The sequence below is a fragment of the Numida meleagris genome, chromosome 6 (assembly GCF_002078875.1).
Source record: "Numida meleagris isolate 19003 breed g44 Domestic line chromosome 6, NumMel1.0, whole genome shotgun sequence".
NCBI classification, from domain to species: domain Eukaryota; kingdom Metazoa; phylum Chordata; class Aves; order Galliformes; family Numididae; genus Numida; species Numida meleagris.
This window is the reverse complement of record NC_034414.1, coordinates 37,156,441-37,184,381: the sequence shown is the minus strand read 5'-3', so window position 1 is coordinate 37,184,381 and position 27,941 is coordinate 37,156,441. Positions and strand designations below refer to the sequence as shown.

Sequence of the window (27,941 nt, the reverse complement as noted above, 5' to 3'; positions counted from 1 at the left end):
TGAGAAAGGAGTGAAATAAAGAATGTATTTGCTCAGAAAATATATTGCTGTCAGGCAGCAACATATGATCACCAACTCCAAATTTAGTCGGAATGTTTATGACAAATTATAATAGAAAAAGGATTACTTGTATTAAGAGCACAAAAACACCAAGTGAGATAAGAATGCCTCATTCAGACATTAAAATTTCAGGTATAAATTCCAAGTGAACAGATCTGTACCAGTTGAAAGTACTCTGATAAGAACACAGACAGCACGGCTCAGCCTGGCATCACCAGAATCAACTGCCTTTCATGGGATCTTTTACAGCTTAAATAAGTATAATTTAGAAAGTATAAGAAATAAAGCAAGAAAGCTATCACCATAAACAAGCTGTTGACACCTGTGAAGTGTTTCTCCCCTCCCAGTCTCCAGATATTTTATACAGACAAATAAATATTCTCATTGCCATCTGAGGGACCGGGACATCAAGACTCAGATAGGACATCACTAGTGAAGGCATTGGGGGGGGGGAGGAATAGGGAAGAGAAACAACTGAGGAAAGAAAAGATTCCTGGCTTCCAGGCTCATGGTATTCATTAGAACTCCTCGTGGTTCAGAATCAGGCAAGTCATTGCTGCAACACTGGACAGCTGTCCGAGGTGAGTGGAAGAAGAAAAAGAAGGAAACAGAGAGAACAGTGGCAAAATAGAAAAGTCTGGGGACAAAGATAAGTATGAATGGAAAAGACAAAGAGGAAGCAAATGAAAATACAGAGCATTATTTTTCCAGTGCCAACAAATGCCATCGTTACTGGAAGCAACACTGATTAACTACAGTCAGACATTTTTAGAAAACATGGTCTATGTGTAATCTTGTCTTTAAGGGCTCCATTCCATACATAACAAACACTCAGTGAAGACTCTTCACAGGGGTATTTTATTTCAAGCAACAATAGTTACAGAGCAGTTCCTGAAGCAGGTGGGTTCCCCCAGTGGGCAGCGTGTGTTGCCAAGGAAGCACTGCAGCACAGGCACTGGAAGAGCCATGGAGGAGCTGGGTGCTCTCTCTGCACCCTTTCCTTTGCTCTCCCTCTTCTCCCAGAGGGGCAGATGGAGCAGTAGTTACCAGGACAGGCTCATTGCCGTTCAGAAGCCAATTTCGGCTCTCTGTGGTTCACGTTTGGAGCAGGAGAGAAGCTGCAGCCTTTAAGGTCACTCTCTCAAATACCCCACCTCGTCATCTCCCTCTCCAACTTCAAAGGCCTGTTGGTGTGTCCCTACCAGCCTCCAGGTCTGCACCATCCTTTTGCCTCATTACCAGTAATCTATGCAGTATAGCAGGGAGGGAATGAGAAAACACCCCCAATACCAGGAAACAATGTAATACAGTCAGAAGAGAAGGCTTGCCGCCACAGGAGACTGTTAAGTCACACAGGAGGAGGTGAGGAGTTAACAGTAGAATAAGTGCAGATGACAAAAGGCCAAATTCACATCCCCAAATTCAGAAGACTATAGTGATAAGCCTCAGAGAGATTAAAAACTCCCAAGAATCTGTTCATTTTCTCCATTCCATCTACGTTTTCCCAGCAACACAAAAGATTGCTCCTTTCAGGAAAACAAAACGATTACCTAAAAGAACCACATAGAATATCACCCAGTCCTCTTTCCCCAAACAGAAGAGAGGGATGCCATCCAGAGGTACCTGGACATGCTCAAAAAGTGGGCACATGAAAATCTAATGAGGTTCAACAAGGCCAAGTGCAAGGTGTTGCACTTGGGTGAGTACAGAGTCTTAAGAACATACAGAACTCATTGAGAGAAGCCCTGCCGAGAAGGGCTCGGGGGTGCTGGTGGACAAAAAGCTGGACACAAGCCACCAGTGTGCAACTGTAGCCCAGATGGTCAGCAGTATTCTGGACCGCATCTAGAGAGGGGTGGCCAGTGGTGTGAAGGAGGTGACTGACCCCTCTACTCTGCCCTTGTGAGGCCCCATCTGCAGTACTGTGCCCAGGCTTGGGGTCCCCCCATAGAGGAAGGATGTCAAACCATTGGAGTGTGTCCAGAGGAGGGCCACGAAGATGATCAGAGGGCTGGAGCACCTGTCCTACAAAGAAAAGCTGAGGGCGGTTAGCTTATTTAGCTTGGAGAAGAAAAGGCTCTGGGGTGACCTCTTTGTGGCCTTCCAGTAAGGAAGCTTACATGCAACAGAGGTCTGACTTTTTACACAGTCTGATAGTGATAGGACAAGGGGGAATGGATTTAAACTAAAAAAAAAGGATAGTTAGGCTTGATGTTAGGAAGAAATTTTTTACTTAGGGGGTGGTGAAGCACTGGAACAGGCTGTCCAGAGAGGTTGTGCATGGCCCATCTCTGGAGGCACTCAAGGCCAGGTTGGATGGGATACTAGGCAGCCTGATCTAGCGGTAGGCAACCCTGCCCATGGCAGGGGTTGGGATCGTGATCTTTTATGGTCCCTTCCAACCTAAGCCATTCTATGATACTATGAAAGACCGTTTGAGTTGTCAGATTTCCCATCCTCTCCAGACATAGGGAAGGGAAAGAGGGCAAACCTTGGGAACAAGCAGCAGGCTATACCACCCAGATGCAGTACAAAGGGTTATTCAAGCACACACTGACCTACACTAGAAGAGATAAAGTATAAAATTTGAAAGATGCTGATCTTTCAAAGATAAGAATTGTCTGGACTTTATCCAGTTGTTACTTACAGCTACAGTAATAAAGAGATGATTCACCCACAATTCTCTCAAGACATTCCCCTCACTAACCATCTGGAAAAAGAAATTGAAGATCTTCCTTATGAAATGTAATTAAGCAGAGCACAGCTGCAGCTAAGCTACAACCTATCAAGAGAAGCCAGACAAAACTCACCAACGCAGTACAATAATGACATGAGGGCTAATTTAGACAAAAGGAATCGTGCTATTCAAACAAGCTTCCCCTTCCACACTGAGAACCTGATCTGCGTGCAGCAGTGCGTTTGCCAGACAGGGAGGTAATGAACACAGGAAGCCCAAAAGGAACATTCTAATGAAGATGTCTTGCTAAACACAACAGAATGCACTCCTGCAGAACCCTACAAGACACCAACACATAGCAGAACATCTCTCTTTACATACAAGGACACTCGAACACAGTGAACACTACACCAATTTCTAACTTGGGTTCATCTCAAGAAGCTGCTGAGGAAAAGTTTATCTTAACGCAAGAGATCTACAGAAAAGTATTGCAATAAGCTGTACAGCAATTCTATCATACTTGCTGCCAGACATTTTGCAGCAGTCTGTGTACCTTGCGAGCATGCCTCGCTGCAGCAGGACTGTGGGAAGCCTGAATAAGGGAGGTTCCAGTCATAGCCTCTTGTATACTATGTTCAAACGAAAAGGGAACTGGAAAAAGAAAACAACCAATTTCATTCACTGCCTGGCTGCAAAAACAGGGAAATGCCGACTATACAATCATTAGAAGTGATTCACTTGCATTTCTACTAAGAGATCTTATGTTTGCAAATGGATAGGGCACCGACTACATCAGTTCTTTTCTAAGTCAGTCGTAAAAATCCAACGTGGAATTTATCCCTACACGGAGGCGGCATTTAAAATATTTGTTTGATTATCCACTAGCATGTGGGTGGCTGAAATCCATTCATACCTCAGCAACAGCATAAAGCAATCTCAATTTTTTTGGTACTCCACACCAGCTGGATGTCCCATGCTCTCTTTCACCATCATCACTCTCACCATCACAACAGTATGTGCTGATACTGACACAGAAATAGGCATTTCCACTTTTTTCCTTCCCTCAGCCATTCATTCCTAACCTGTCCTCTACCACTGCAAACAAGTTTGCCATAGCAACAATGAAGACAGGTGTCAGACAGATTAAGAACTTATCTGACATGAGCTGAGCCAATGGAACAGACTTTAGCCTAAGCCGGTTCCCCTGCTCAGGTGAGTCCGTACTGGCACAACAGAGCAGCCAGCACACAGTTTAGGGGTGAGGCCAGGAGCGGGTGAGGCTACTGCAATCACCAGGTAGCACAGACTGTGCTAACTTATAACATTGTGAAACTACAGAATTTTATGAGATTTTTGGTGATCTCTCTATCAGATGTATTGGGGTAAAATCTTAAGATTACAGGATCATAACATTTTTCTGCTCAAGTCTAAATAGAAAATATCTGGGCAACCAGAAATAAAAATCACAGTCTTTCAAATTCATCACCAAGCCAAAATGCCTACTGATCTAAATGCTAAAAAACAAAGTAACACAGCATGCAAAGGAGATACACAAGCAAATCCATAGAGGAATTTTAATACAAGGAAGGCCGTTCTGTTCATGCAAATGCATGGAATTTGAAGGAAAAAAAAAAAGAGAAGAAAACCATACCAAAAGCTATCAAAACCACTGCAGAAACAACTGTTTGTCACTTCTTCTATACAATAAAACCTGTACTCACTCATAAAGAATGGTGGAGACGCTACAAGATGTGTATAAGAACAAAAATAGTTCTTGACACATCATTTTCCAGAAGCATTTGCAATTCTAAGCATTGAACAAAAGAAAAAGCAGTGCTTTCCCTCTGCACATTGAATGGCAATATACCCAAGTGCAAGGAAAGAGCAAATTATATTGAACAGAACGTTACACTGCACATAAACACTGTGAAACCCTATCCTAAGCATCAAGCAGGGCATTCTTCAACACTGTGAGAGCAGTTTTTAGAGAACTGAGAACATTCACTTTTTATCAGTTTCATAAAATACGGAGTGGTGCAGGCTGCTTTGTTTTTGGCAGTGCTTCCTGGTATCAGAAGAAAAACACAGGAATGCGTTGTAGTGCGTGAGCCACAGAATCCAGCCGTCAAGCTGAAATCCAGACAATTTTTTTTAAGGTGTTTTGTGTTGCAACTACTGGAGTACCCTTAAGTCTGCTGTTGTTATGCCTGAAGGCTTTAAATATTTCCCCCTCTAGTTTCAAATCTTGGAAATCCCCTTCGAACCATTATAAGCAGGAAGGCTTTTCTCAGTATCGTGTATGGTATCACTATGTACTCTGGATTAAATACGATTTGTTTGTCCTCTATTATTACGCTTGCAAAGTCAACAAATAACGCAGGAGGCTCAAAGTACTGTGGCTGTAACCTCCAGAGACACTGTCACAAACAAGAAGGAACCCAGAAGCAAAGAGCAGGCAGGCGGACAGCCAGACTGAGGTGAGCTGTGTGCTGCCAGCTCATGCTTCTGCGTCAACGCCAGGCAGCGCTGCTGCCTGATGTGAGTCAGTCCCATGGCTACAAGCGCCCAGGCACAGCACTTCCCAAGCACACTGACCATGGAGAGAGAACAAGCAGCTCAGGTTGCTGTCCTCAGTGGAAAAATACCCTCAGCTTTGCAATGCTACCAACATATACAAACTTGAATGCCTAATGATATTTTAACAGGCATTATACAAAGACAGTGGGACAATACAAAAGCTAAGCATCACAAACTGCACCAAAAAGTGCATGACGAGTACATGAAGCAGGCGAGCATTCATTTACAGACAGTCCATAATCTCTGTGCGGAAAGATGTTACGTGAAGATTCGACAGCCAAAAATACCCCCGTGCTGCTGTCTGCTATGCTGGTGAAAATGTTTGTAGTGAATCTAAGCAAGCAACTCATCTAGCTGAAAAAAGATGAAAAGTCACCCAAGGCAAAACACAACCTTATTTTGCCACCTAGCTGTTTTCCCTGCTCACTATGGGGACACGCTCACCTTTTTCCTCCCTTGGCACACTTGAAGGGAACAGAAGTGAGCAGCTGGGAGGGTGGCGAGGCCAGTTACACTAGTTTGAAAAGCATGCTGCCACCAACTGCACATGTTGAGTAATATTTGCAATCTCAATAGAAACAGCAGCCACTCCAGGGACTGAATGGCACCAAATGTTCTAACCTTATATTTCTGGAAACAATCCAGAGAATTATAAGCCTATGCACCAAGCATCTATGCACTGTAATAAGATTAAACCAACAATTAAAAACTGCAAAACCTCTGGAACACTATGATCTGCCACAGTTCGATGTGCATTCATTTTGCAAGAGTATTCAAAAAAAAATTCTTTCCATGTGTCAATGCAAAAGAAGGTAAAAGAAAAGCAGAAAACACTAATTAGATTTTCAAATAAAACCAACACAAAACTTCATAAAAGGCTACTAGAACACTGAGCTAGCTATAGCATTTTGAAAATGCAGAAGAGAAAGAAACAAAGGATCATGCTAAAAAAAATTAGCATCATCCTTCAAATTTCTGTACTAATTCCCACATATAAAAAACATTTTACAGGTATTTAGAAAAGGGAATGGCAAAGAAGCCAAACCAATAACGATACAAAACAAAATTAAATTTAACATAAAAAAGATGAAATGATGCACGCTGCAGGAAAAAAGTATTCATATATTTTACACATTTCTGGAAGAACCGCATTGACTTAAAGGATCATAATGTGTAATGAAAATATCTGCTCAAACTGTTGCTGTTATAAACCAAAACTAATTAAATCTTAAGAAATAAAGCACTGGATAGATGACATGAAATTATTATAATCTGTTAAGCCATTCTAATTACCATAAATTACAATGCTGTCTTCTGCAGCATCAGAAAACTCTGGTTTTGACCACAGCTGGAGAGCAGCTCCTTCACTTCGAAGTAGTTTTGGTGATGAATCAAATAATGAAATGGTAAAGGACCGCTTGATAAGGCCCAAGTTAAAGGGGTAACCTTGTAAACAGTGTAAAACCAACACATGTTCACATTAATTTTATTTTGCAAGTACTATCAAAAAATTTAGCAATATTCAAACACAGAGAACACTTCACAACTGCATCACACCAGCATTTCTCAAGAACCTTCTTAGTGGAATGGATGTGCTACAAGTACCAGACTGTGTACTCAAGGAGTTCCTGATAAAATAATCTCCTTAAAAATCAGCTACTCAGCTAAGTCAGACTAGTTTAACTCTTTGGTGAAAATTTACTATTCTGACTTTATGCTTATAGCCCTGTCTGCATCTGCTGAATGCACAGGAAAGTGAGCTAATGAACAGGAAAAAAAAATACTTTATTAAGGTATGACATTCTAAAACTTTAGTGGATTCTTCCTATTTCTTCTTACGTGTTCTAGATAATGAAAGAAAGATATAGGTCTGAGAAAAATCACTGCATCAGCAAAGCAATTTGGTATGTTGCTTAGCAAGATCTCCAAATTTTATACAGTGGAAACTGTGTATCATTAGCACCTATCTTTGAACTGTTCAATAAGTTTTCAAAAAAGATTAAAGCTTAGAAACAGATTTTTCTTACTTGATTGCACTGGAATATGAAGAATGTATCATGTTAGGAGAATTTTCAAATACAGAAGTGATAAAGGAGCTGTTAAAAAAAAACTGTGGTGGACAACAAAACAGGCTTAACATTGGACTGGAAGACTGGAATGTTACTTTTTTTGCATGATGATCTATTTTTGCTGAACAATCAGTTAACAGCAAAGTATACAGTCACCTGAACAAAATCTCAATTAATTTCTTGTTAAATGAATCAAGAAAAGGAAGAGTGGACCACCCCAGAAGATCTGATCCAACCTCAAGAAAATTCTCTAACACTGAGGTAACCGACAGAAAGAAATACATGATAAATTTATATTTTCATCTAGATCTATTCCTTGCTACTTAGCCTTGCACTTAGTCTTTTACTCTTCTGCCAAAATAATCTCTGTGCTTCTGTTTGCTTCCATGATAAGTCAGGAGCCTCTGCAGTAAGATAAGATGCAAGAAAAGCCTTAAAAAAATTCCAGCTGCCTTTGTTTCTCAACACCCATTTTCCCATTCAGTCTTTCCTCTTCTCCTCCTTTTCATTCCTTCCAGAAGTTCTCTCTTCTTTAGCCCTAGAGGATTATATCAACGGAAGAGCATAACATCCACCCTGAATTAAATTGAGGCAGGAAGAGAGCAAGTAAGCAGGGTAAGCCTGCAGCTTGGGCGGCAGTGTTCTCAGGCTCCGTCCAGGCACCCTAGTATTGGAATTATCTCAACGTTCATCATAACTCTACCCATCTTTATTCTATGCTTACTGGCCTTTACAAGATTCAGTACTGGATCAAGCACTGAAACTAGTATTCTTTCTAACCCCCAAACTAGCCTTTGTCCTAGCCAAAACACTGCAACCAAAAGAAACCTGAAGCTAAACCAGAGGCCCATTCAATCCAGCTCTCCTTGGTCCCTGTGGATCTTACAAGACCTAGTAGCAAACCTGGCTTATGAGGCAATACAGGATACTGCTGCACCCCACTCTGACTGAGTCCAGCAGCCCATACTCAGCAGAGAAATGAAAAAACACCTGTTCAGCCCTACCTGCAGATGGATTCACAACAGGCCCAGCTGAATTAACCACTCTTCTTTCCCCCTCAAAGGATCAGGCAAAGAAGTCACAGCATCCAGGTGCAAGATAACCATAATCATCCAGGCATCTCAGGGCAAGTATGAGTAGCCGAACCTGGAAGCAGCTAACTTCATTAGGTTCACATGGGCCCACTTTTCAAGCCTGTCCAGGTCCATCTGGGTTGCACCCTTTCCCCTCAGCATGCTGGCCACACTACACAGCTAGTTGTTGCTGACAAACTTGCTGAGAGTGCACTCAGTCCCACTGGGCACAAAGGGCTTTGAGGCAAATCTTGGAGTTGGGAAACGTACACATCAAAGGAGAACCAACGCATTATACAAAAGCCACCAACTTAAAAGTTAAGAGAGAGAGCTCTATTTTCAAAGCTTTGTGGAATCAGCTGCAAGAATTACAGAGATATGAATGGGTCACTTTCTCTTCCCCCTCCAGACAATTACACTCTAAAAGAATATGTAAAACCCCTTTACACACTCAGCCCAGACCTAGCGTGGGGACTATACATGCCCACAAAGCCATCTCTTCCTGCCTTCCTCACAGCACATGCACATCTGCCAAGTACTTCCTTCCCCGCGCACATCAGCTCTTATCAGCAGTATGAAGTAGCTACAAATGGAATGAAATAACTGCATTGGAGTATTTGAGAAACATCTGAGAATAGCCGAGCATGAAAGTCATCCAGCAAAAGATGACACTGTCTTTCAGTATACTCATCATTCTATCTCAGTCTTGATAGCATAGCTCCCAATTAAATGCAGCCAGAGTAAACAGGAATCCAGCTGAAAGTATCATATACGCTTTGGTACAAAGGTGACAGCCTTGTTAAAAACCTTTTCTTCCTACATCAGTTTGTAAGGCTGCAACTTGCTACATCACATCACCACCTCACATCCTAACAGAGCTTTTGGTAGTTGTGTATAAAGATTTGAATTTGTATTATCTATGTAATAGGTATTTTCTCATTACAGATAATGTTTCATAGTTCAGGCGAGACATCTTGAAAATATTTGTAAATACTGTTCACTGCCATTCTTATGTATCACAATTGTTTCATTTTCTTTGCTAAATGTGTCTAATCATACAGTCTTGATATTATTATTTTTTTTTAAATACAGCATAACAGAGTACTTTCGGAGAGAGGATCCTCAATAAACCAAATCATTGCTCGTCATTAACTACTCTGCCTTTATGCCTGAGAGAAGCAAAAGCAACAACACTGTTGCAATAGTAAAACAAAAGACTACTCAGTGAAGAAAAAAGGAAATTCCAAATGCATTCCAAATACAGTTTCAAAGTGTTGTTGGAATAAAACTCTTCAGAGCTCAAAACTACTTAAACTGTTTCCCTGTTTAATCATTTTGTTGCAAGAAACACCAATGCACTAAAGAAAATTAGTTAAAAGAAAATAGGGAATAGAAAGCTGAGATGTTTTCTATTGTAGCTGCTACAGAAAAGCATGACTGACTGGAAGATGGAAAACTCCCTCTCACGTATACTTGCCCACATTGTAATTTCAGCTTCTTCACCTAGTTTCCCCTCTGGAAAACCCTGGCTGCAGGAGAAGTCACACAGTCTGTCATACCTAAAATGGGCAGGATATTTTCATCACCATGTCTGCTTTCATAGCACAAAGGCAACTAAAAAGTCCCAAAGTTATTTCTGGAAACCTCCAACACATCACAGCACCGCTTTGCCTCTGCCACACATCCATGCCAAGCATTCAAGGAGGAAGCAGAATCAGCTCTACAGCCAGCAGTAAACACACCACATTTATCTCCATTCAGCCTGCCTGCTGGTACAGAACTGGACTGAGGTCAACTCTGAACTGCCAAGAGGGTGGCCCTGGAGTGGTAAATGACAGAAATTCAGCTGTCACACAAGTCAGCAAAATATATGGGCATCAAAACTTAAAATAGTATTCTTTGTTTCATTAGACTGCATTCATATGATCAATCAGGTCCTTAGACAGTGGTAACATATGTCCCATTACCAGAACCGCCTTCCTAAATCTTCCTCACTCCAACCAGTACTGTTAATAATCTAGCTCTGAACACTTTACACATTTGAAATTTTCAAGACAGCAGTCACCATATAGAACACAAACAAAGCTTCACAGATTAGACAGTAAACCGCTTAAGGAATTAAAGTTTTGTTGGTGCACCTACCTCAACCATAACTTTCACCTTTTCATAAAGGCTTTTAGAGAACAGGTAAAGTTAGTTCTACAGCATGCAATAAAACACATCTTTTCATTTATCTTATATTGCAGAACATCAGTAACCACCGAATACTTGCTAGTGAATTACTGCTACATTTTTAGGAATAATTTCACTCTCCTCTGCAATTCACTGCTAGAACAGCCAAAAGTCCTGAACTGAGATGAATATCTGCACATAAATTAGAGGTCTGAACAGGCTTCAGGTACTACAAGCACCCTGACACTGTTTCAAGTTTCTTTAACTGTTATACACATATAAGGTCTGTGTCTTCAGAAAGCCCTAAGAACTAAACCTGGTGAGTCTTTCCGTATTTTCAGAATCCATGCAGAACAGAGGTGCCAGCTACAGCTAAGTGACATCATTGCTTACAAGGTAAAGCAAAACCACCCCAAAATGCGGCGTAGGCTCCATCTAGTGGAGTTCAGCTTCATTCAGTACCACTAATGCTGAATCTCTGTACAAGATGAGTAATAAACAGAACTGCAACATACAACAGAGTGTGGAAATTACACTCTCTCAAATGTTTAAAATGTCCTTTGAAAAAGCTTGGTACTCCTGATGTATGCTGTAATTATAAAGATGAAAGTATATATTTAAAAATAAAAAACGTCAGTAAGAATCTAAAGGATTATTAATGCTTAAAGCAAAGGGAAAAAAAAAATCCGTGCTGTTTTCAGAGTACATCAACATCAATTGTGTATTACTCTCCCAGCCTGACAGCATGCAAGACCTACCTGCGGACTTGTCTTTCTGAAAGTGTCAGTCCCATGTATCACATCTCTTATTATTCTTTCTCTCAGATTACTGTACTCCTCTTCAGTGAGCTCACTATCCTCCAGCTGATGGTTGCAAACTGGGCACTGTCCACTGCAAATAGTGAAATAAGAAGACAAAAATAAGATAACAAGAAGATAAAAATAAGTAAGAATTATCTTAAATTTTACAATCTTAATGGGCATCTGACTATAAGAACATTTATTTCCCACAAATCCAACACAATAAAAAATCATGAGAAAATTGGTTGTAGACTTTCTGGGATGCATCCACAACTCTGAAGTCACTGTGGACACTTCTAGATTTTTGTGTGATCTGCCAGAACTGTGTCTTGAGAAAGAATAAGAATCTTTTTAAAGACCCAGCCTTTTAAAAGCTGTTTCATGTCCCACAGCCACAATCTCTGCCCTAACACATATTCTGAAGGAAATCAAACTGTAACTGTCATTGGTCCCAAGCATCATTTATTCTTATTCTTTCCTTTTCTAGTTGTTTCCCCCGCCGCCACTCCAAACTAAACTTGTACATCAATACAACGCACAACTCCATACCCTGATCAAAAATGTACAAATCATGCATCGTTACCTTGAACCTCTGGAAACTGGAGTATGGGAATCCATACGTACATAACAAATGTTCATATTGTCAAGAATTAAAATATTGTCTTAAACAAAGATTTGGAGAAAAGTTATTTTATGGTTATGAAAGAAGAGTTCATCTTATGAAAAGACAACAGCTCACTTGTAAGTAAAGCGTTGCATTTACCTGTCTTTAATATTGGTCAGTTGTCCTTTCCAGTTCTCTCCCGGTATACTAAAACACACAAAGGAAAAGATAAATTACAGCATTAGATTCTCATTTAGCTATACCTGTAATGCATTACAGATAACAAAATCTATTTTGGTCAATATTTAGAAATAGAACCATCACCTACCCTGAAAAAGAAAAAACACACACACAAATTCATACATAATTCAACAACACCTTGAAATATTAAATAACAAATCAGCGTTTAACAACATGCAGACATCTGACACCAACTCCTTCAGTTTACTTTGTCCCCACACATTAAGAAATATAAATAGCAAGACTGCACAGACAAGTTTCAAGCACTCAGAAATCAGATGGAAAAGCAGGAAATCGTGAATTCCATGCAAGCGTCATCCAGAGATTAAGAAAAATACTCTGAAGAGTAATGTTGTTCATACCAAAATGCTGCATTGAGACTTTCTGACGCCACATCATCATCATCACCTTCGCTACTAACACTGGTGCCACCACACTGGCGCAAATGTTCCTTTTTGCCCACAAGATCCAGAACAGAATAGGCTATATGCATGAACAGAATAGGCTATATGCACAACAGCATGAAAATGCAGATACCTCTCCCTTTGCTACTGTTTATTATCTTTGATTGCACAGTTATGTGCTGTGGGCTTTGGGACAGCCATTCCACTTCTTGCCTCCTTTCTCATTCCATATGATGATACAGAGATCCTTCAGTTGTTTGCTTTTTTAACAAAGACAATAGGCAACAGAAAATATTGCGATTCCTTGTTAGACACTCAGATCTCTATTGGATCTGGCTTTACTTACTAGTAAAGTCAGTGCTGGTCTGCTCTTCAGAAAAAATCATTATTGAAAATAACACTTTTTCAGTTACACTCACTTCTGTGCTTACTTAGCACCTGTTTCCTCTGTTAGCAGAAGTCAAGTTCCAGTCCGCATTACTCGTGCGATGTTAGTAGAGCTATAAGTTAACAGATCCTACTTTTGTTTGGGAACTCCACATAAACTGCCTATTTATTTTTAGCCAACAGTATAAACATTATTTCAGGTATCTTATTAGGTTTGATGCATGGCAAAATCATAATTGTATCCTCATGAACTGGAGCTTGCTACTGAAACATTATTTACCTTTCAAACCACAGCTTTATACTCCGCATAAATGTTTTGTGAGGGTATATTTGGTTCTCTCTCAAATACAAAAGGATACCAAACAGCTCTTTCTGTAATGCAGGATCTTTCAGACCCCTGCTGTAGTCAAAAAGGGCCTGCAAGACATCCAAGGTTGGCAATAAATCCTTAGCCAACATTTCATGGTAAAGTTCACAAGCAAGGGTCATTTCTTGGTGACGGCCAGCCGCTTTGATACATGATTCATAGTTTGACCGTGAGGGAACCGTAACCCTTTTTACTTCTTCCAAAAGAGTCAGTGCCATTCTCCATTGATCTGAATTACTCAGTCCTCTGATAAGAAGGTTGTAAGCCCCGCTTTCTAAAATCTTAAATCTCATTTTCAATATGTCATACACATCACAAATTTCTGAAGTTTTCCCTTGTTGGACACACAGTGCCAGATATTTGACCAATAAATTATACCCGATGTCACCATTACTCTTTGCCACATGAGTCAGCAAGGACTTAGCCACATCAATGGGGCTGTTGTACCTGACCATATTGTTAAACATCACTTCTTCAAATACTTCAGGGGACTGAAAACTTTTCCTCAGTCTACTCCATTCCTCAGCACACAAAGGCCTTTCGGGAGGCTGTACAGTGGCAAACTTATGCCTTGATACAGTGTGATTCATTAATTGTTTCTTCAAAGTTCCCCCAGAGGAAGAAAAGCGGAGTTTTCCTTCAAGTATTTCTTGAGTCTCCTCATTCCATCCTTTTTCTTCTCCATAATCGACTTTAGATCTTTTCTTAGAAGGACAGGCATCAGTCCCTTGGGGATCCACTGGTAAAGCAGTGCTGGAAGACGTCATAAAGCTGAAATAGCTAACCTTGTCCCTTTTAGGGATGCCAAAAGAGACAGCGAACAGTTGATGGCATCTTGAAACAGGCCAGACTACACGGCTCTTCCATAGCAAAGCCTGTAAACCACGCTGACTGGACTGAGAAAAAAGTGCCATCACCAGAATGAATTATCTCACTATTAGCTCACTGTATTGAGGAAAGTTCTGAAGTGGAAAATACAGTTTGCATAGAACAGTTTATTATAAAAGCCTAAGAGCTGTCAAGCTGCATATGCTTCACTTTCAGAATGCTTGTTCTCCGAGTCCTTTATACCTCTGACAAAAACAAAATGTGGTAAAATCTCTTTCAAAAAAAACTCAGCCACCTCACTCAGAGGTGTGAGAACATTCACCCAGACAAGGGTGTTTTCCTTTCTAGAGATGTCCTGCAGCTTCGCAGCTTCTTGTTGCTCTTTGTCAGATGGTGTGAAGATGAGCACTGCACGTGCTTTGCATAGACAGGGACAGCTGACACTGCCAGGCAGAAAGCACAGATTTTTTTCTTTCTTGCCTTCATCCAACTCGAGTCAGAAGGCTTCCTAAAAATAAAAATCACCAAAACATCATGCTTTGGAGGTATGAGTAACACCACATTTAAATTTCCATGCTAGCAAGGTTCCATACGATTTCAGGTCAGGAATCCAAATTCCAACTCCTCGCCCAGCCCAGGCGCAGCACACCTGCAAGAGCTCCCTCAGGCCTCTAACCCGTGACCAACACCCTTCTTGGGGCCCGAACCACAACCCCCAGAGAACTCCAGCACTACAACTCCCAGAGTGCACCGCGCCCCAGCAGCGCGCTGCCTGCCAGGAAGCACAGTCTCTTCCTCTCTCTCACATTTACTCCACCAGTGTCACGAAACGCAGACCCAGTGCAGCCTATACCCTTACCCTGCGGGACGCACCCACCTCTCTCGCTGCGCAGTGGCCATAGGCGGCTGGCGCCGCACGATACCACCCAGCCGGTGCGTAGAGCAGAGTCGCAGACAGCTCTCACTACCCCACTCTCACCCGGAAGTGCTACCACGCGCGCTCAACGAACTTGGAACCAATGGCATCTTGCGGGGCAGCACGTGACTCGGCGCGGCCTATCAGAGCGCCCCACAGCGCCTCGCTCGCTCCGCCATGTCAGGTGCGGGCCGGGCACGTCGGGCAGTGTGCGGCGCATGCGTGGGATCGCCGCGAGGTGCGGTGGAGCCATGGACTGGAAGCGGAGCCTGAGGAACCGCTTGGCAGCGCGCTGCGCCCGTGAGTGTGGGGCCGTGGGGTTGTCACTGGGGAGAGGGGCGCCTTTGGAGGGGTGGGCGGGAGGGGGTGGTTTCGAGCCGCGCCGCGGGGCTTAAAAAAGAATCAGGCCCTCGTAGTGTTGCTGCTTTGTCAGCCGTGACTTCTGTCATGAACACGCTGTCAGAGCATCGGGCGCGCGCAGCTGCTGGAGGCGGCCCTCGGTACGAACTGAGGTGGGACGCGCAGATCCTGTGTCTGTGATGTCTGCGTGAGGCGGCCGTTCCATCCCCTCCCTCGTATTTGTGCTGCTCCTTAGTGTGGCTGCTGTAAGCCGTGGTGCTAATTCTGTGTTTCAGGCGCCTCGTTACGTTAGGACTCTATTGCAGTCCAATCTGAAAGTCCTTTTCTGTGTTAATTAGCCAAAAAGAGCGAACAGGAGCTGAAAGATGAAGAGATGGAATTGTTCACAAAGTATTACATGGAATGGAAAGGAGGAAGAGCTAGCGTCAATACATCATATGCAAACATACCACGATTTTATTACAGGGTAAGTGAGGTGTCCAGATATATTTAAACAAGAGGCTGTTTTGTGTTATAAGGAAAAAAAAAAGTGCCTATTCAAAGGGGCATTTCAGCTTCAGAAGCTGAAGCAGGTTGAGATCTGGAAGATGCAAATTGCTAAGCATGGTTCTTTGGCTTTGCATACTTAAGAATTTCCACAGTTTTGAATAATTACCGAGCACCTTATGGTAGACTATGCAATAGTTTGCTAGTTGGACCATAGACTTGGGTTTTTACTAAGGGTAACAAGTCCCATTTCTCTTTCAAAAATACTTCTTAACCCTGCCTACAACAGCGGCTTGAAATTAGGTGATCTCTAAGGCCCCTTCCAATCCAAGACATTCTATGATTCTTGTTTTCACTGTTTTGACATACTGTTGTTATAAATGTATATCTCCCTGTCTCTGTATAGACACAATAAGCTGCTACTTTGTGGAAAGGGTCATTGGTCTTTAGACTAAAGATAGTGTTGTTGCTTGCATCATCGTGGTCAGACAACTTATCTGTGATATAAATCAAACTGGGATGGGGAAATATGAGAGCAAAAGTTTGACACCTTTGGTATTGGTCAGCTGCTGTCTAGCCTTGCACCATCCCTTAATTCTCAGGATCGTGTGTTTCTGCCAATAAAGTTCTCAAGTACCTATGTTTCAGCTGATGAATATACACTCAACCATCCATTTTGATAGTTCTGTACAATTTTGTGTGTAAACATTAGCAGAATCTTCATGCAAACCATTCTTCCATCTGTTTTTCTGACCAAAACATGTCTGGTACATGTTCACCCTTCCGAGAATCAGGCCCACTGTGAAATAGAAAGTGCTGCTCTTTGCTGACTAAATAACAGTAGTAAAAGTTTAGTGTGCAAGCCCTTCTGTCCCAGAATGGCCTGGGTTAAAAAGGACCTCAAAGATCATCGAGTTTCAACCCCCATGCTGTGGGCAGGGTCGCCAACCACTCGACCAGGCTGCCCTGAGCCACATCCAGCCTGGCCTTGAACGCCTCCAGGGATGGGGGATCCACAACCGCCTTGGGCAACCTGTTCCAGTGCATCACAACCCTCTGAGTGAAAAAATTCCTCCTCATATCTAACCTAAATCTCCCGTCTTAGTTTAAAAGCATCCCCCCTTGTCCTAGCACTATCCACCCATGTAAACAGTCATGCTCCCTTCAAGTATTGGAAGGCCACAGTGAGGTCTCCCTGGAGCCTTTTCTTCTCCAAGCTAAACAAGCCCAGTTCCCTTAGCCTTTCCTCATAGGAGAGGTGCTCCAGCCCTTTGATCATCTTAGCCGCCCTCCTCTGGACTCGTTCTAAGAGCTCCATGTCTTTCTCATGCTGGGGCCCCCAGGCCTGGACGCAGTACTCCAGACGGGGCCTCACAAGAGCTAAGTAGAGGGGGACCACCACCTCCCTCTCCCTGCTGGCCACTCCTCTTTTAATGCAGCTCAGAACATAGTTGGCCTTCCAGGCTGCCAGCGCACACTGCTAGCTCATGTCCAGCTTCTCGTCCACCAGGACCCCCAAGTCCCTCTCCACAGGGCTGCTTTCAAGGAGTTCTTCCCCCAGTTTGTATAAATACCTGGGATTGCCCTAGCCCAAGTGCAATACAAAGGTGCCTTGCTTTAAATAAACACTTCTCTACTGATCTAATTTGAGACAGCATGCAAGTCTAGAAGAATTCCTGTAGAAGATGCAGGTACCATGGTAGCATTCTGGTAGATGAGCATTTTATGTCAAGTAAGCAACTTCATCCAAGTGTATGAGGCAGGGGTACCTAAGAATTCTTGGTGGCTGTGTTGTTTTTCAGTAGTACCACTGTACAGGAAATTGAAATGCCACAATTTCTCTAGTTGCCAGCTGAAGATGAAGTTTTGCTTCAAAAATTAAGAGAAGAATCTAGAGCAGTCTTTCTGCAAAGAAAAAGTAGAGAGCTGTTGGATAATGAAGAACTTCAGGTAAGAAAGCATTTTCTGTATGGCTTACATTGATTTCTGACAAACTTCTTTTCTCTGCAGAGTTTGAGCATCTCTTGTCTGTCCACAGGATCTTGTGTGATTGGTGAGGTGCTTTGTATTTACACAGGTTGGCTTGTTGTGAAGCGCTAGCTAAAGCCAAAGTGCTGAATAGTCTAGGGCTGGTAACGTAAGTGTAAAACTTCCTTGTTATGATGTACCTGAGGAATAACTCGATGGCTTCTGGTTTTCTCACGCATTATGACAATTTTCTAGTGGGCTTGGAAGAAGTGATAAGTTCTGTTTATGTATCCCTGAGAGAGACTCCCAAGACTGTTGAGCTCACTGCAGTACGAAGACAAGGGGATATGGCCCTAGAAATCCCAATGACATGTTTATACCACCAGTTTAGAGAAGTGAAAGTGCTCATTGCTTGCTTTGCTGATTGAAGTGATGTTGTGTCCCAGCTGAGACAGCCTTACAGTAAAAACACATATTTGCTGCATTTTTTAGATGCTCTGTCTTAGACGCATTGACATATACAGAGTGGTATCTTCTTAATCAAATATTTACATATCTTTCAAGAATCTCTGGTTTCTACTGGACAAACATCAGACATCACCAATGGTTGGGGAAGAAGCGATGATTAATTATGAGAACTTCTTGAAAGTTGGTGAAAAAGCTGGACCTAAATGCAAGTAAGCATTTATTTTCTTGTTTACGCTTACTCTGGCTAAGTTTAAATGGTGCTGTAACTTTTAACTGCTCAAGTAAATGGTGACAGTCTAATGGTGAGAGACTTCATGAGGTTATTGCTGACCTAATTGGTTTACATCCTTGCTAAGGTATGTTTCTCTACATCTCTACAGGAAATTTTCACAGGTTTGGAAAAGAGGATACTGTGTTGTTTGGTTTTTCTTTTTTAAAGAACAAATTCTCTTCAGCCTAAGCATTTTTATGTTAGTGTGGCCACTAAACTGCATGCTTTATACTTGAAGAGGAAATCTCGTCTCCAGCAACATTGTCCAGCATTCCCTCATATCTTTTGATGGAAAATTTCCTACAGAATGTTTTGTATAAGTCGTGTGATGACGGTTGCTGCTTTATATTCTTGTTGGAGACTGCTGTTGCACGCATCACTTTGTAATTGAGTTTGGGGCAGAAGCAGATTAGTTGTCAGTACTTTATGTGTATATCGCTGAAGAGGATTGGGAGCTACCAACTATCTTGTACCAAGGAGAAATTAAGTTGAAGTAAAAGTCAGAATTCTCAGACCACCGAAGAGTCTCATGTTTATGAGCATCAAAGGCTGCTGCTGTGTATTGAGTTTACCATTGCTATAGTATAATCAGGTGCACACAAGTAACTTTGTTTGTTTTACAGGCAGTTCTTCACAGCAAAGATCTTTGCTAAGTTACTCCATAATGATCCTTATGGGAGGATATCTATTATGCAGTTTTTCAATTACGTCATGCGAAAAGGTTAGTTGATGCTTCCTGTGTTTTAATGAGAACTTGTTTTATTTTCGAGGCTATTTTAAGCTTTGTTAATTAATTGCTCTTCTCATCAACAGCAGTAGAATCCTGTCCCTTGATTGCTAGTGCTGTTTTCATGGAGGTTTGAGGGTTTTTTTGTTTTTTTTTTTTACTGGCAGATAGGAATTCATTGTACCTTTGAAGTCCATCAGCCAGTGAGATTACTGTTCAGTTTATTTTGTATAATTACATATCAATTTACTTCCTAATTTTCTTTATTAGTCAGTATTGTGAAGTATAAAACAGTGAAGTTATGTAACCAGCGTGATCCTGTTGTCCTGTAGATAATCTGATTAATGATGTGCCTTCTTGTTTCAAAAACGCATGCTTGTGCTATTTTAATTTTGCTGTTGTATTATACCTCAGAAGTGAGATCAGGGCAGTTGGATGGTAGCTGCAGTGCCTCATACTGCACAAAGGGCTATAGCAGTCTAACAGGCAATCTGTATACCACATTGTACAGCATGTTTTTTAATGCATGAAAGTAGTTCAGTGACACAAACAAATACATAGGATTCCAAGTACCAGGTGAAACATGGTTCCTGCTCAGCCATTTCTCACAGCTGGTTATAAGGCAGTTTTGGTCTCAGTGTACCCCGTATCACTACTGACTCTTACAAATTGAAGACAGGATCACAGTTTTTCAGCAGGGCTGCTTAAACCTCAGAAAAACAGGAAACACAGAGGCACTTGACATTAAACAGTGCATCGTGCATTTTAGAATAACTTCAAATTTTGGTGGGGCCTCAAAAAAAACCTCCTGGTTTCTTTCCTATAATTCTATTTTTTGATCTACAGTGTGGCTTCATCAGACAAGAATAGGTCTCAGTTTATATGATGTGGCAGGACAGGGCTACCTCAGAGAATCAGTAAGTACATTCTTGATTAACTTGCTGTCTGTCTTAACTCATGTGGCAGAGAATCAGAGAAAGTCCAGATTTCTTCCATTTTTGTGTCACAAAAACAAAATCATAATCTAGATTTGGATGGTGCATGTGTATTTGAATAAATAGCAATCTCTGTATACTTGAAACTTGGTGAGAGTGCTCCTAGTCCTTTTAACTTATGGCTAATTCTGAAAAAGAGGTTGCAAATACCAAGGTTTTATGTGATTGGCCCTTTACCGGCTTTGTTAGGATACAGTAGAAATCACAACAAAATTATGTCCAGAGTGGGTCTCAGTGAAATTAATCTCCTATTCTGCCAGGAGTTAATATTGTAAAATAATTAACAAGATTGCAGTTACTTCTGTAATTGAAACAATGTATTAAAGAACGGTCAGCAGTAGGATAATCCGATTAAGGATCCCCCAATTAGGGATTTGAAAAAGTTGCAGTTCATTTATATTTACATGTGAATATCATATACTTTTTTTTGAACATTTTGTTTTGCTTGCAGACCATTTCAGTCCTGGCACCGCACATGTGTGTTGTGTATCTGACCTAGGATTTCTTGCACAGAGAGATTTGCATTTATGCTCTTCGCTGCATTGCTGTATTTTTAACTAAGCATACATGAAAGTCAGAGTCTTTTAAACAACCGTAGTGGTTAAAGCTTCTCTGTGTACATTCTCTTCTTAATTCTACAGGATTTAGAAAACTATATTTTAGAACTCATCCCTACTTTGCCACAGCTGGATGGCTTAGAAAAATCTTTTTACTCCTTCTATGTCTGCACAGCAGTTAGAAAGTTTTTCTTCTTTCTGGATCCTCTCAGAACAGGTAGGTCCATGTTTTTCAAGTTCTAAATATGTGTATTTTCCACATTAAAAAAATGTTTCTGCTGAAACTGCTTGTGCCTTTGAACTAATATATTGTTCTCTTTGTAAGGTCCCGTTCAGCAGTATTGTATTTTAATTTTAATCTCCCCTGAAAACACAAGTCTTTATGTGTGTCTGATAGACTACTTGCGATGCTAATTAGTTTTACTGAAAGATCCATCAGTTGTGGTACTCTGTTACAAAAATTAATAAGTAAGACATTCATAATAAGTATTTCAAATGAATAGAAAGCATGGCAACTAACAAGGAACTCAGAATGTGTGGCAGAATATCCTTAGAGCTGTGGAAATGCTCAAGAATGCTAATTATGACATTGTTTCCTTGTGATTAAACGTGTGCACCGTGTAAACTCAATACGAATGGATTGCAGATATGGATGCTAATCATCTTGTTGTAGATGTAGTTTACTGGGAGAACAGTTTGCTTTTTCCCGTATCCTTTGGTTAAGTCACAAACTGCATTCTCAAGATTTCGCTGTGCCACTTGAAGACAGCAGTGTTGTGTGGGCAGTAGTCTCTCGCAGGGGTAATAACAGGCATGTAGAGAAGGTGTATGTCAAGTTACAATGTCATTATTCTGCACAGCTGTTTGTGCAGTGTCTCTCCACTGGTTAAAGATACTAGGGCAGGTGCTCAGTTTTCCACCTTAGCTTTGTCAGGTCTATAGTTTTGGAAGGTGTGAAAAATATAACATTGCTTAAGAAACACTGCTATTCTAATAAGCATTTTAAGCATATGCTCTCTTTGTGTTATTTTCTTTACATTTTGTGTTGAACATTGATGTTTTTATAAAGTTTTCTGTCTTTCAAAGCTGCAGAATAACTTTACCAAAATCAAGAAATTTTGTTCTGCCATTTTAAAAGCTATTTTTATTTTATCATTTAATTGACTGCGTTATTGATTGATGATTTTTTTTTTCCTTAAAAATACAAAGTTGTTTATTTTCTGCTGAGGTCCACCTAAATGAGAGCAGCCAAATGAATATGTCGGCTGAATGACTTAAAATGCATTTTCCTTCTCTTCCTACAGGGAAGATAAAGATACAGGACATTTTAGCTTGCAGTTTCCTGGATGACTTACTGGAGGTAAAGATCTCTTAACATATACTACTGTATTTTACTTTACAATTTCCAAATTCTAACTTTGTATTTCACTTAGTTAAGGGATGAAGAACTTTCTAAAGAAAGTCAGGAAACAAATTGGTTTTCTGCTCCTTCTGCACTGAGAGTTTATGGTAGGTTCCTTTTATATGTGAACACTTCTTTCTGTACCTTATGTGACTTAGTCAAATTCCTTGTGTTATTTTTCCTGTTTTTTTGTTGTTTTTTTTTCACTTTAACTCCTGCTGATAACCGGTCTTTTCAATGCCTCTAGCCATCTTTTCAGTACATCCTCCTGACTTTACAATTTCTGTTCTCCAATGTTGCTTTTCACCTCCATTTTATTCTTTGTCATTTTGTGCTTCTTATTGCACAAGGTATAAAATTCCTTCTCTTTTGACAGTTCTGTTCATGCTTTTGCATCACTTTTAGCTCTTTTTTGTTCACAACAGATCTGTTAAAAATACTCTGTTTTTCTCAGGCTTGTGCTCTTTTCTTAGTATACGCAGCCTTTACTTTACTTTTGAGCCCTTTGTTTACAACAGAACTGTCAGCAGCTTGTTACCGGAGTTTTGAAACCTGCCTCCTTACCCCCACTGCTTCTGGTGCTCATTTATGATGATCCATGAATATTTTTGTGGGTCTAGCGTACTCCCACTTAACTAACTTCTGTGATAAAAATTAATTAAATGTTAAATGTGCTGAATTTTCTTTCTCCATTGAAACACTTTGTTGGTTCTATAGGGATACTATATTTTATTGTCTGTTTCCTTCCTAGGACAGTACTTGAACCTTGATAAAGATCACAATGGCATGCTCAGCAAAGAAGAGCTGTCCCGGTATGGAACAGGGACCCTGACCAACATATTTCTGGATCGTGTCTTTCAGGAATGCTTAACTTATGATGGAGAAATGGTAACTGCATGTTTTTACTCTGTTCACAATATAGAATTTTTTGCTTACTAATAAGGGAAATGTTTCACAGTCGGTATCTTTTTTAAAAGAGTAGCTTGAGGTAAGGTAACTTCTGTTTGTCATTGTTAGATCAGAAAATTAATTTTCTAATATCAGGATGATTGCAGCATAGTTGGAAGACAGGTTGCTTGTTTTGAAAAGCAGAAGTGCTACAGAATTCAGATAGCCCAGGATAAAGCTCCTCTTCCACTTGTACATAAAGTGCACGCTGAAAAAAATGTATAGATGTATCCATGTTTTTAGAGGACGTTTAATTCTTGAGAGACTAAGGCAAGTGGCACACTTGAGGCTACTATAAGTCAGCTAACCTGTACATTTCTTCATGAAGACAGTAGTGGTTTTTTTTACTGTGGGCTTTGCATAGCTGTGAACCATGAGAAGTCTAACCAAATTAGAGTTAAAATGAAAAGTATCTGTGCTGTTTGTTTTGAAAGCTTTATGTAATGTATCACTACTTCTAGTATGTCTGTTTTCAGATGATTTAGTTCTATAATGTGCTAAACTACAGTTTACTGTATAGCATTGCTGCTCCCTTAGTAATTTTTTGTAGAATCGCTGAATCATTGAGTTTGGGAGGAATCCTCTTAGTTGCCCTTTGTTGGACTTGCTTCAGTAGGTCCTTGCCTCTCTTGTACTCAAGGGTCCAGAACAGAACATAGCACACAGATGCGGGCTAACCAGTGGTAAGCAGAGAATTATCACCTTCACTGACTTGCCAGTAAAGCTTTTCCTCATGCAGCTCAAAATGTCATTCTCAGCTGCCTTTGCTGCAAGGGCACGTTGCTTATGTATGTTCAGCTTTGTTGCCCATCAAGACTCTCAGCTTATTCTATGCAAAGCTGCTTTCTGGTGTGTTAGCCCTCAGGATGTTCTGGTGCACGTGGTTATTCCTCCCTATGTGCAGAACTTTGCATTCCCTCTGAACTCAATGAAATTCCCATTTCTCCAGCCTGTCGAGGTCCTTCTGAATGGCAGCACAACCCTCTGATGTTTAAGATAGACAAGGATGTTACACGCACAGGACTCTAGGCTTTCTGTCCTTAATTGTCACAACTGTATCTAGATCAGGAAACCAAAAATCAGTATAAGCAAAAAAGTAAGGGCAATGTAAGAAATGTACGTATCTGTGATGTTTACTAATGCTTCAACCACACAAACTGCCAAACTACCTACTCTGGTCTATGGATTTTGTACTTCAGTTCGTCAGATGGTTCACTCTTGGATAAGACTGTAGGGTTATTACCTCTGGGCACTTCTAATTTGTGCTAATGAAAATTACTGTGGCTTTTCTTAACTGATGAGGTATATTCAGCATTCTAAAGATGTAATAAACATTGTTTAAAATACGTATAGCCTTTTTAATTTGGATTTATGTTTGGAATCCTATTTTATGTCTAAAAATGGCAGGATTTCCTCTCCTCAGTAGTCACTAGAAACTTACTTTTCTGTTTGTGTTAGTGGTAGCAGCCATTTTCCATTTTATTTTGTCTTTTTCAGAAAATAGACTGATCCCCTACAATGAAATAGCTGCCAATTATAATGTTCCTGCTTGCAAAATCAATTTAGAAAGAAGACTGTAATAAACATGATTGTATCTGCTTTTAGGACTATAAAACCTACCTGGACTTTGTACTTGCATTAGAAAACAGAAAGGAGCCTGCAGCTCTGCAATATATTTTCAAACTGCTTGATATTGAGAACAAAGGATACCTGAATGTCTTTTCCCTTAATTATTTCTTTAGGGTAAGTCTCTTTATACAGGTAGGCCATTTTCTGTGTTTATGGTGTTACAGCCTGTGTGCTTCTGCATGCTGATCTGCAGGGAGTCCCTTTAAATTACCAGTACTCACTGGGAAGCTAGTAACTGCTTGTAAGAAGATTTAAAACATTAAAAAAATATATTCCAAAACTTGGAAAGAATTCAAAAGGTATTCAACATTGTTTTTCTGCAGTTAAAATTAACTGTTTTGATTTAATCTAGGAAAAATATTTTTTGTTGCTTTTAAAATGTATATCTAATGATTGCTTGTTAAAATTGCTTATGATGATTCTAGTTGGCTATTGCTTATGCTTTTAGTTTCCTCTGTAATCCTAAAATTTGATACAATAAAGGAAAATGCTGAAATGCAGTGATGGCCTGTAAGGCTGTGGGCTTTTTTTTATCCAGGGTAATCACTGCAAAAAGCTTCTCACTTATGTCATACTCCATATTACTTCACAGTTTTTAGAACCATAGAATGGTTTGCGTTGGAAGGGACCTTTAAGATCATCAAGTTCCAATCCCCCTGCTATAGGCAGGGGCACCTCCCACTAGACCAGGTTGCTCACAGCCCCATCCAGCCTGGCCTTGAATGCTTCCAGGGAGGGGGCATTCGCAGCCTTGCTGGGCAACCTGTTCCAGTGTCTCACCACCCCCACAGTAAAGAATTTCTTCCTGATATCTAGTCTAAATCTACCCTTTTACAGTTCAAAGCCATTTTCCCTCATTCTGTCTCTACATGCCCTTATAAAAAATCCCTCCCCAAAAAAGGCAATAACAGGTCTTCTGATTTGAATATATTCCTGTCTCGAGTAATCAGTGATATGAGTGTCTGCATATGCTGTGTGCCGAATGCTCAAATGTTGGTCATAATCAAAGCTGGATTCTTATTATACTAAGAACTGTGGACTTGGAGATGCACATCATCAATCGTGCCTTAACTCACCACTGCCTTATGTGTGGAAGAGAACTGATGGCAAGCTGTTCTGTTAATGCCTTGTCACACGGCATTGCAGCTTAACATGCAGAAGCGTGTTAAAAAAGTATCGTATATTGTCGGTATAATACTGCACTACCTATTTCTAACGTTTCTTTTTTAGGCTATTCAGGAACAAATGAAAATCCATGGACAAGAACCAGTTTCTTTTCAGGATGTCAAGGTTGGTATTCCCGAATAGCGTACGACATTAAATATTTGAATAAGCGTTTCATAATTTATCTATATGATTTTGTAGTTCCTAGGTTGATATGTATTTAATTGCAGGCTGGTTGAGTTGAATCTGACTTGTCTGTCTCATGGGTTTGAAAATGTCTTTCTACTCAGCATGTGTTGCGTAAGAAAAATCTGGTATTCAACTGTGCTAGTAGTTTCCATATTTAATAGATAAACTGTCTATTAATATATACTGCTGTGCTTTACACTTCAAGATAGTTCATATAATTTGAAATCATCTCTCCTTCCGGACCAAGGAAGCATGGAGTTGACTAAAAATCTATTGTCAATACAATTTTCTTCACTACTGCATACTTACATTAGAAGTTTCAGTACTAAAAGTACAAGCTTCAGTAAAGCTTAACTAACATGGATGAGCTGAGTTTCATGTTGCCTCGTGGAGCCCAAAGGCTCCCAGAAAAGCAAGTTCTAATTTGAGCTGTGGGAGCTGAGCACACTGCTTCTATCTGTAGCTGTTATTATGTTTTGTATCTTACATGGTTAGGGTCTTAACAGCCTGTTTTGTATATTGGTATGGATGGCACTAGTTACCCTAAGATCATTCTGTATACAGTATAAAGTAGCCGTTATTCTGCTCATTAATGTGTGAGGGCTCTTCCCCCTCCCACCTTCTAATTTTGACTTCTTCCTTTCATAGGATGAGATCTTTGATATGGTAAAGCCTAAAGATCCTTACAAAATCTCCCTTCAAGATTTAATCAATAGCAGTCAAGGAGACACTGTTACCAGTATTCTTATTGATCTGAATGGGTTCTGGACATATGAGAACAGAGAGGTCCTTGTGGCAAGTGATAATGACAGCGCTGCTGATGCTGATGATACGTGACTTTCAACAGGAGTAAACAGCATCCACTGAGATATCTCTTAACTGACGCATTCATTAACTATTGGACGCTGGGACCATTCATTATTTAAATTGATGCCTCTTCCATTTTACTGCCCTCCCATCTTTATCTTCCTCAGGCGTGTAAGATAAAATGTGGTATGTAGAAATTAGTTCTGTGGATTCTTTGAAATGAAAACAGCAGGTCTTGTTTAAGAGGTAACTATGATCTGTTGTGGGTTTTTTTTGTTGTTTTTTAAATAAATGTTTTTGGACTTTTTCCCTACATACTGAGCCTTCTTTAATTTGAATTTTCTAGAATGTGAATTTATCTTGAAATTAAAGATGTATTTCTTGAGTATCCTCAGCACTGGCCTGTATCCACTCGGCCACAGCGTTCTGCATGGCTTTGTGTAATGACAGCACTGTTAAGCATCCTACTCTAAAGGCGAAAGTCTTCTGTAAGAGGTAAATAGTGTAGGCATTTTCCTTCTTTACATGTCTAGCTGTAAGTGCATAACAGAGGGCTAACTATTCCATCGGTTCAACAGTTAGTTGTTTATCTACTTCTTAAGAGGTTCATTGACAGAAATAACCGCACTAGATTTAGGTCTGGATAAAACTAATCCAAACACCTGTATAAAGGCTTTCACCAACTTAACCTCCTGTGTAAGTATTACAGGGAATTTAACTTAATTGTATAGCTGAGCTACAACAGTAGTTAAAGAATGAATGTTTTACTGATTTAATAAATTTACATGAGCGTTTC

General features: G+C 40.5%; 2 protein-coding genes across 7 annotated transcripts in view; one reads left to right on the top strand and one right to left on the bottom strand.

Annotated features, from left to right (window-relative positions):
• The window catches only part of KIAA0391 (KIAA0391 ortholog), a 39,517-nt gene extending 24,234 nt beyond the window's left edge, over positions 1-15,283 (bottom strand). For 2 of the 4 annotated variants that reach the window (XM_021402365.1, XM_021402369.1), the window contains exons 1-5: positions 15,136-15,283; positions 13,423-14,766; positions 12,635-12,755; positions 12,192-12,239; positions 11,387-11,519 (exon numbers count right to left, since the gene is read on the bottom strand). In XM_021402365.1, the coding sequence (XP_021258040.1) occupies positions 11,387-11,519; positions 12,192-12,239; positions 12,635-12,755; positions 13,423-14,344 (1,224 nt within the window). In that variant the 5' untranslated portion in view covers positions 14,345-14,766; positions 15,136-15,283. Of the gene's footprint in view, positions 1-11,386; positions 11,520-12,191; positions 12,240-12,634; positions 12,756-13,343; positions 14,767-15,117 lie in introns of all 4 variants that reach the window. The other 2 variants (XM_021402367.1, XM_021402368.1) reach the window with 2 other exon arrangements.
• PPP2R3C (protein phosphatase 2 regulatory subunit B''gamma) lies at positions 15,315-27,460 on the top strand. 3 transcript variants are annotated; one of them, XM_021402371.1, is made up of 13 exons: positions 15,315-15,474; positions 15,873-16,000; positions 17,866-17,970; positions 18,553-18,665; positions 19,351-19,448; positions 20,301-20,371; positions 21,091-21,223; positions 22,311-22,366; positions 22,440-22,515; positions 23,160-23,296; positions 24,962-25,099; positions 26,216-26,275; positions 26,987-27,460. In XM_021402371.1, exons 1-13 carry the CDS (start codon positions 15,393-15,395, stop codon positions 27,173-27,175), a joined length of 1,386 nt encoding a protein of 461 aa, XP_021258046.1. In that variant the 5' UTR covers positions 15,315-15,392; the 3' UTR covers positions 27,176-27,460. The 3 variants fall into 3 exon arrangements, with proteins under 3 accessions (XP_021258046.1, XP_021258047.1, XP_021258048.1); XM_021402372.1 differs by having other exon boundaries at positions 15,347-15,474; positions 15,810-16,000; positions 26,987-27,175; XM_021402373.1 differs by lacking the exon at positions 15,315-15,474 and having other exon boundaries at positions 15,857-16,000; positions 17,823-17,970; positions 26,987-27,175.